The 9,887-nt window shown below is 35.6% G+C and overlaps 1 protein-coding gene across 3 annotated transcripts in view; it reads left to right on the top strand.

Annotated features, from left to right (window-relative positions):
• Window positions 1–9,378, top strand: part of EPHA7 (EPH receptor A7) — a 165,942-nt gene extending 156,564 nt beyond the window's left edge. For 2 of the 3 annotated variants that reach the window (XM_007464448.1, XM_007464446.1), the window contains exons 15-17: window positions 1,688–1,881; window positions 3,330–3,485; window positions 5,844–9,378. In XM_007464448.1, the coding sequence (XP_007464510.1) occupies window positions 1,688–1,881; window positions 3,330–3,485; window positions 5,844–5,958 (465 nt within the window). In that variant the 3' untranslated portion in view covers window positions 5,959–9,378. The remainder of the gene's footprint in view (window positions 1–1,687; window positions 1,882–3,329; window positions 3,486–5,843) is intronic. The other variant, XM_007464447.1, reaches the window with a different exon arrangement.
• The last annotated feature ends 509 nt before the right edge of the window (window positions 9,379–9,887 follow it).

The following is a 9,887-nucleotide window of genomic DNA, read 5'->3' as shown; positions in this document are numbered from 1 at the left end:
CAGCAGGAAGTGGTGACTAATTGTCTGTGCGTGTAAGAGAGTCTCTAGATTGTTCTCATTTCAGTTCTCTGGATGGGATGACTGGAAGTGTCATTAAATGAAAGAGTAAGAGCTTTGGGGAAAGGTAAAAAAATTCAATTTTAAATAAAGTATGAAGTTCCTATGGAAAATCCAGGGGAAGATATCTAGTAAACTAATGGACTTACAGCCTAGTGATCAGGGGGGATTTGGGGCTGAAGATTTTATACTTATGAAATTTTTCAAAAATTATTCTATTTAAGTTTATCTCTTTACCTTTTAAACTTTATCAATTTGCATATATAAATTTTCCTTAAAGAAAAGTGAACACGGTTTTTCTTATACAGAGGATTTTGTCTAAAAATTGTTAATGCTAGCTACTTTATTTATTCCATCCTACAACCTTTCACATTTTAATGTGCTATTCTTGAATGTCAGCAAGCATCTTAAGGATATGTTTCACTACAAATATTAAGTTCATCGACGTTTCTTAAACCCAGCCTTTGTCTGCCTACTTTAGTCCTGTTTTCTTCAAAAACTCAAGGTTGCCTCTTTTTTTTTCCAGAGAGCCATTTTTTCCTACATTTCTATTACTATTATGTTAGTATCAAAGGATTTGTTAATCCCTCTTGAATAATATTTTGATGTTTTACAAGTCCTTCTTATTTGTGTTTTTCTGCTTTCCTATTATTTTCTGTGCTGCTCAGATTTGTAACAATGTCTGATTTAAAAATCTTTTTTTGCTTTCCATATAAATAAAAAACCCAAGTCTAAATAAGTAATTTTTGGACTTTCTGATTGCCCTGTACAAATGTTTATGGAGGCTTAGTGTGCATTAACATTCAAAGATTGATACAAATAGCCTCTTAGGCTGTTGATAGATATAAATGGGTAGTGATGTGCTGATAAAAGTTTAACAGCCAGCACTCTGAGTGGGAAACTGATTTGTAACCTTTCCCAATTTCCTGGTATAACACTTTCCTCCCTCCATCCCCCAAGGCTGGTTTCAGTCTGCCTGTGTGAGGTCACGGGACTTGGAGTTGGGAAGTGATCCAATCACCTTTATGAACAGTACAAATTGGTTCTAACACAATACTGTATCTTGTAACACTATACACTTCATCAGTATATAAGCTTCATATTGTTTAAAATAATAGTGTGCTTGGTAACATTTTCTGTCATAGTACATTCACATATTTGGATATCTTGTGGAAAAGTATCATTTGAACTCTTCAAAAAGTGAAACTTTGTGGTAGGGGCTAATTCTGGGTAACTCAGACCTTCTTTTTACAACTTGAGGAATTCATACATAAATGTATGGGAAGATATGTACATGCACAGCTATATGCAATAAAATGGTTCCGTTAACATCTTCCCTTTTGAAAACCTCAGGGATGACATTAAAAAAGTTTCCATCTGTTGCTCCCTGGGTGAGCTTAATTGCTGCTCCCTATTGCTGAATTAACTAGGAAATGTCATCATACCCTGCGCTTCATGCACCCCTTAATAGCATGCTTAATATCCATGGATGTTTGGAAAAAATAAGTAAGTCTTTTGCATAGCAGTGTACTTTACTCTTATCTGGATAAATCACTTTGCCTCCTGGGCAATTCATTTGATTATAATTGAATCTCAGTCAGTAATATTTTAATGTCCTTTTGGCTATTAGGTTATAAAAGCAATAGAAGAAGGTTATCGCTTACCAGCACCCATGGACTGCCCAGCTGGGCTGCACCAGCTGATGCTGGATTGTTGGCAGAAGGAACGTGCGGAAAGGCCAAAGTTTGAACAGATAGTTGGAATTCTAGACAAAATGATTCGAAACCCAAATAGTCTGAAGACACCCCTGGGAACGTGTAGTAGGTAAGAAATAGCTAAATAAATGAAATCTGGGAGAAATTCAAACTTCATATGAACCATTTATCTCCTCAGCCCCACCCCAATGGCAAATCGACATTTGTGTGAAATTATTAAAGTCCATATTAAATTTCTTATCTTTATAGAAGTTTTTTTTTCTTTCCAGATGGTTTGCCTTAATTAAATCAGTGTTTAAAGAGATCTATTCATTGTTATTGCCTTAAATAAAATTTATGATCAATATCACTAGCTGTCATTTTAGAAAAATTTCTCAAGTGGATTTGTGTGATTAGGTGGCATTTCACATTTTCAAATTATCAATATTACATGGATTTTTATTGCTGTTGCCCTAGTTTTTTATTATATCCATATTATCTATTGGATTGTTTTGCTTTGAGTTTCATAGTAAAATGATTCCATGAGGTTAAAGATTATTAAGGTAATTCAATATATGATTTAAGAGGTATACCCATTAAAAAGAACCTAACCACCCCATGCATGCTTCATGGTAATGGTAATGTAGATTAGTAGTTATTCGGCTTCAGCTGCCAGGTAGACCTGTTGCTCTGTCGTCTGTACTGTAGTCAGGCCCTTGTGGAGCTGTATGAACTCACAAGGCGCACAAGGGGTGCCATTAGTACAGTGGGTGCATTATGTTCTCAAAAGCACCCTCTGGCAACAAGTTAGTCCACAGCCAGATGTGCTTTCTGTACTCCCAGTTACTTTCAGAGAAGCAAATGAACAAATATTTACTGATTACAAATATTGTTGGCCATACTCTGAAAAGTACATGGAAGATGCAATCTGCTGGTCATCATATCTAAATAAAATAGAAATTTTGTAGTTAGTAGGGTTTTGGGGGGCTTTTTTTGTTTTTTTGTTTTTGTGGTACTCAGGCCTCTCACTGCTGTGGCCTCTCCCGTTGCGGAGCACAGGCTCCGGACGCACAGGCTCAGCAGCCATGGCTCACGGGCCCAGCTGCTTCGCGGCATGTGGGATCTTCCCGGACCGGGGCACGAACCCGCATCCCCTGCATCGGCAGGCAGACTCTCAACCACTGCGCCACCAGGGAAGCCCTAGGTGTTTTTTTTAAACTTGTTTTATTGCGGTATGGGTGATTTACAATGTGTTAGTTTCTGCTGTACAGCAAAGTGATTCAGTTATCCGTATATATACATTCTCTTTCATATTCTTTTCCATTATGGTTTATCACAGGATATTGAATATAGTTCTCTGTGCTCTACAGTAGGACCTCGCTGTTTATGCATTTGGAATTTGTAATTATTGGGCAAACTTTACACATTAGATTTTTATTAGCATATCTGTTTATTTGTTATTATAATATCAATTAAATATGTAATTTTATTTTTTATATGCTTATTTTTGTGGGGCTAAGGCATGCTTTCTTTCGTAATTCATGAAAAAATTTGCTTTTCTGTATTATTCTCACCCAGGCCAATAAGCCCTCTTTTGGATCAAAACACTCCTGACTTCACTGCCTTTTGTTCAGTTGGAGAATGGCTACAAGCTATTAAGATGGAAAGATATAAAGATAACTTCACAGCAGCCGGCTACAACTCCCTTGAATCAGTCGCCAGGATGACTATCGAGTAAGCTTAAACCTGCAAAATTATACTGAAGAATGTATCAGGTGCAATCCAAACGTTAGACTTTAGGTCATCTTCCATATATTAAAGAGGTATGGGGCTTCCCTGGTGGCGCAGTGGTTGAGAGTCCGCCTGCCGATGCAGGGGACACGGGTTCGTGCCCCAGTCTGGGAAGATCCCATATGCCGCGGAGCGGCTGGGCCCGTGAGCCATGGCCGCTGAGCCTGCGCATCCGGAGCCTGTGCTCCGCAACGGGAGAGGCCACAGCAGTGAGAGGCCCACGTACCGGAGAAAAAAAAAAGACGTATGAGCCTAAAATCAGGGAGAAAATTGTCTCTTTAATAAGTGCCTACTATGTCCCAGGCATTTTGCTAAACAGACTTCTGAACATACAATATCTTTTTTAACCTTCATGGCAACAATTTTATTAAGTCAGTAGTTTTACATACGACAAGGCTAAGGCTCAGAGAATTTAAATATTTGCCCTAAACTGACTCAATCGTAAGTGGTAGCTAATTTGTCTCCATAGCCAGAGTTCAAAACACCACCCAGTGAGACTTCCTCTTTCATTAACTGCTGTATTATCTATCTTTTAAAATTTTTATTCTATACTGGAGTAGAATTGATTAACAATGTTGTGTTAGTTTCAGGTGTACAGCAAAGTAATTCAGTTATACATGTATAACTATTCTTTTTCAAATTCTTTTCACATTTAGGTTATTACAGAGTATTGAGCAGAGTTCCCTGTGCTATACAGTAGGTCCTTGTTGGTTATCTATTTTAAACATAGCAGTATATTCATATCAATCCCAAACTCCTGCTGTATTATTTAGATTCCTAATCACTGGGGAAACTTTCTCCATTGCAAAAGAGGATTTCTTTCACCATGTTTGTATCAGACATTAAAAATCTTGAAATTTCAATACCAAATGCATTATGAAATCCAGTATGAGCACTTTCTGAAGAGGTCAAAGGACACCTAATTCAATTAACCGTAATAAGAATTTAACTTAAGTTTTGGAAGGTTTGTGATTGATTGATCTCTTTTTTTTAATTGAAGAATGACCTGATAAAACAGTTTTTGAAATTGCTCTGAACTGGAGGTAAAAAGAACTAAATATTTCTTTCCGGCTCTATAACTGATTATGTGGTCTTAGGAAATACATTTAGTATCTCTGGACCTCAGCTTCCTTGGCTGCAGCATAACTCTTACAGGCAATGCAGTTCCTCTCTGTCAGTGTGTTTGAAAATGGGAAATAATTATCAAGGTTCTATTAGTGGGATGCTATTTATGTACTGTTGGGAGAAGTGTTTCACATTTTTCAGATGAGAAGAAAGCCAGCAATCACATACTCTTTCCTGGCATGTCAGGAAATGGCATATACATGAATTTCGGCATGTGCATGCTCTCTCGTTTGGTTTTCTGCTAGACACCACGTGGGTAGAGCTGATGTAATTACACCTGTCTCTCCAAAGTAATCTACTCCCCTGAAAAACTGTGCTTCTCAAGGTCTCATTAGACCACGGCTATGAAATATCGCAGTATTCTACTGTGGCTATATTTTAGCTACTTGTAAATACCTAAGCTCAGTCTTTTTGGCTAATAGATACAGCTGGCGTATGGCAAATTTAGGCTATTAAACATAGGTATTGCACACTTGAAGGAATTTTTTTTTTCCAAAATGTGGTCAAATGATTGTACTAAACTGCAGTATACAACCAATAATATGCTCAGGATTACCACACTTTGATTAAACTCAGTATAATACTTTGTATGATCCTTGATGATTCTTGATCTACTAGAGCCACGCAATGTTTCCATTCATACTATATCCTATTTAAACAATGAAATATTTTTAACTTTCCTTAGATTCAAGAATACTACATTTCAAGTAACATTTCCTAGCTGTACCTTATAAGTTAATAATAATTTTAAGGCTTTGATAATTTCTTAAATAAAATGTCAAATCAAAGAATTCCCTGGTGGTCCAGTGCTTAGGACTCAGTGCCTTCACTGCCTAGGGCCCGGGTTTGATCCCTGGTCTCGGGGAGCAACCCCACAAGTCACGCATAGCGGCCAAAAAATAAAGTCACCTCACCCTGTTAAAAAAAAAGGTCAAATAATTTAAAAATAACTGATCATGACAAATTGAGATCCTGAGTAGCGGGGTTTTACAAAGGATAATGTTGATGCAGGTTGCCAATCCGACCCACTGTGGGAATAGGATCTTAATATCCAAGAACACCAAGATAAGACCTGTGTGCCTAAGATAAACATATTAATTAAAGAGTTGATGACAGTTTAGTACCAAATAAAATTTTTGTAAGGTAACTAATAAAAACTGCATTTGTCTTTTTCAGGGATGTGATGAGTTTAGGGATCACACTGGTGGGCCATCAAAAGAAAATCATGAGCAGTATTCAGACTATGAGAGCACAAATGCTCCATTTACATGGAACCGGCATTCAAGTGTGATAAGCGTTTCTCCCTTATGAGGGAGACTATGGACCATGAGAGAACAGTACTGGCCTTCAGTATATGCGTAGAATGCTGCTAGCAGACAGTTGATATCCTGGGTCCTTCCTACAGTGAAGAGAAGACTTAAGAAGCACCTATAGACTTGAACTCCTAAGTGCCACCAGAATATATAAAAAGGGAATTTAGGATCCACCACTGGTGGCCAGGAAAACAGCAGTGACAATAAACAAAGTACTACCTGAAAAAACATCCAAACACCTTGAGCTCTCTAACCTCCTTTTTATCTGATAGACTTTTTAAAATGTACATAAAGAATTTAAGAAAGAATATATTTGTCAAATAAAATCATGATCTTATTGTTAAAATCAATGAAATATTTTCCTTAAATACGTGATTTTAGACTATTCCTTTTTAAAATCATTTGTGTTTATTCTTCATAAGGACTTTGTTTTAGAAAGTTGTTTGTAGCTTTGGACCTTTGTAGTGTTAATCTATGACACATTACTACACTGGGTACCTTTGAAAGAATCTCCAATTAAAAAAAAAGCATAGCATGATTGAAGATATATCTCTGTCAGAACATTGGTATCCCTTTTGTGCCATTTAATTTTGTTTAATCAGTGCTGTTTTGATATTGTTTGCTAATTGGCAGGTAGTCAAGAAAATGCAAGTTGCCAAGCGCTCTGATATTTTTTAAAAAGAAATTTTTTTGTAAAGATCTGACAACACACTATCTTTTCAATGAAAAAAGCAATAATGATCCATAAATACTATAAGGCACTTTTAACAGATTGTTTATAGAGTGATTTTACTAGACAGAACTTAATAAAAACTCAAATTGTAGGTTTATGATTATAAGAAAGAAGATGAGTCACTTCATCTAAAGAATGTTGGTGGAGGCAAGTCTCTGAAAGCGAGACTATCCAGTGTTATCTAAAATTTAATCTGAGCACATCACGATTTTTTCAATATCGAGACATTAGGAAATTTAGGAGAAATAGTTGACATATATTTTATATCCTATTCTGTTTAATGCAGTCCAAACATGAAAGGAAAGAATTAAGTTTTATATTAGAACTCTGAAGCATGATAAAAGGGGCAGTTCACAATTTTCACCTTTCAAAAACAAATCTGCTGCACAGAATATCACCACTGCAGTTTTTTAAAAAAAAAGTCCTTTTATATGTGAACGCTGATGTGAGAAGCTTTTTAAATGAAAGAACGCTTTTTACCATGTAAGGAAGGTCTGGCTTTTTCTTTAAGCTTTATTAAACAAGATTATTTGATTACTGTGTTAGAATTTCATAAGCAATAATTAAATGTGTCTTTATAGCTATTTCAGGAATGTATACATATTGTGAGTAAGGCTTTCAAAAGTAACGAAAATCATGAACTACCCCAGAATTGAACTGTTGTATTTCCAAAGAGAATTGGGCTGTTTATAATGATTTTAATAGAGAAAGATCCCAGGGATCGGTCCTAATTAGTCTTGTTTGATAATGTGGGCACCCACAAACAAACGATCAAATAACAGAAACAAAACCTGTAAATGTTCCTTTGTAAAACTTGTAAATTTTATTTATACTGTCTTGTTTTGTACACACATTTCTCTGTAGTGGGCTCTGAATACATTGAGAATGCACTATATTTTTCTATTTTACTTGCAGAGCATCACAAAAGAACAGGTATTTTCAGTGCTACATAATGTGTTTTCCCACATTTAGGACCAAAGATGGCTATAGAAAAACTCAAAAGGATTGCGTCCCAACCCCTCCCCACCCCTTTTTTTCCTTTTAAATCACTGTACAGTGTTGTTTGATATTTTAATTTATTTTTCGATTGACTAGAAAAATCATTTTAATTTCACTAAAATGTTTTTTGTCCCTAAGGAGAAATAATCTGTAAAATAATTTTAATTAGCATAATATAGTCACCTAGACACTTCCATTTGTAATCTTTGTAATAGACTGTAAATATATTTTTGGAACTATAACACAATGTGCTTGAGGGTTATTTTTCAGTGTCTGCAGTGTATACAAGTGTTTATACTAAGTACAGCACTTTACAATTCTAATCAGTAGCATTGGCCTTTGTGAGAATGAGTGAAAGAGTTTGAGTGAGTGTTCTTAATTCCGTTTGGATTCTAGACTCACTAAGAATGAAGTTCTTTTCTTGTTCATAGCTTAAGGTGCTTATTTTTTCTATTAAAATTAAATTAACAAAAAGCCATTCTAGAAATAGAAGACATAGTAGGGTACATGCAAACGGTGTCTTTCCTGCTTTTTTCTAGCACTAGATTTATAGTTGAGTAGTCTTTCTTGAGTAGAAGGGCAGAATAAAAGTTTTTTTGAGTTTTTTTTCAAAAATAACTTTTTCCTTCAGCAATATACCTCATCTGCCTTAAATTTTTTACAGCTCTTTACAGGGAAAGGGAGAAGGGATGGGAAAGACACAGCACAATAGGAAGGGTATGATGCATCACTCTCTCATTAGTAGGTTTCTTTTCCCAATCAACATTATGATTTTGAAATACATGTATGTGAAACAGATATTCAGAGAAAAATAATTAACCTTGTAATGCTGATTGTAATACTGTCTTCCAGAAAGAGATGAAACGGTATAACGATAAGAATGTACAACTTGCACCTTGAAATCCTTTTTGTTATTTTTTGTTTTGTGTGTTTTTTTTGGATAAATTAGTGCTCAGGGGAGGAAGGGTAGAGAAAGCAAATGTCAGAAAAAGAATTCAAACATAATAAAAATGCAAAAGGAATCAGCCTCCTTGCTTCAACAGAGCCACCTTTTTTAGAATGCTGTCTTCACACATGACTTGTGTTTTGCATTCAGGACTGAAATAAAAGTAACTTTTTTTACATCTGAATCTAACATTTTCTCTGCAGTTGATCTGGGCCTTGTTTACTAGGACTGGTGGTTTATGCTTGTCAGAGCACTCTGAGTTGAATCATATTGTATACTTATGTAATCTACATTAGCTAGTACTATTTAGGATGCTATTTTAATTGCTCCTCTTATCCGTGTTTTTAAGACAATTAAAATGGTGTAAGTCACCTCTCTTTTTTATTTAGGTAATGCTGATATTCTCCCTTTTGTTTCCTGAGTAGCCTGGAACTGTGCTACTCACTGATGTGCATGTTCAAATAAATTACTGATGTGTATTTTTTTGCTATATGTGGAGAAATCATGGGGAACTCGGGGCGAGATGTGCTTTTTGTTGGTTGAATTTGTCCCTCCTTGCCTAAGAATTACTACAGGGGTCATCCTTTTATAAGGACAAAATGCTTTTGAACAGTGTCTTCAATGTATCAAGCACAAATAACTCTTTCTTCAACACGAAGCATAAGTCTCTTTTTACCAGCTTACAATAATAAACAAGTCTATTAGACAATGTAAAGAAAATCCTGTCTCCAATCATTGGCGGATTCCTTTATGTCCCTTACTCGTTCTTTATTTTCTTACACAATATCATGAAAGGAGATGTTTAGGGTAAAGGTTTTATTTAAATATTTCAGGGAGCCAATCAGAATAAGAAGAAAATTATTATCCTTTGCATCCCCTCCTTCTGCACACAGACTTAATTCCACTCTAATTATTACAGAATAACAAGTTAGGACTATGTCTTCAAAGAGCAGAACTGTCAAATATTTTAATTAAAACCTCTTTTGTTCTTTTTTGAATCTACAACTACATGGTACTAACAAGAATATTTGCATGGGAAAGGTAATACTTTGTCATGAGACCCTGACAAATATTTCTTACATTTAGTATAATACAGCAACTTGGAGAGTCTCTGCATTTAAGATGCTGCAGGATGCAAACAGAGTCCAGAGAAAATGGGAAAAGTGATAAATCTGGTTATCTGATTGTTTATCAATGACACTGACTTAGATCAGACCAACTTGCACCTG

The sequence above is a fragment of the Lipotes vexillifer genome, unplaced genomic scaffold, assembly GCF_000442215.2.
Source record: "Lipotes vexillifer unplaced genomic scaffold, Lipotes_vexillifer_v1.1 scaffold1746, whole genome shotgun sequence".
Taxonomy (NCBI): Eukaryota; Metazoa; Chordata; class Mammalia; order Artiodactyla; family Lipotidae; genus Lipotes; species Lipotes vexillifer.
This window is presented reverse-complemented; position numbering and strand designations above follow the sequence as displayed.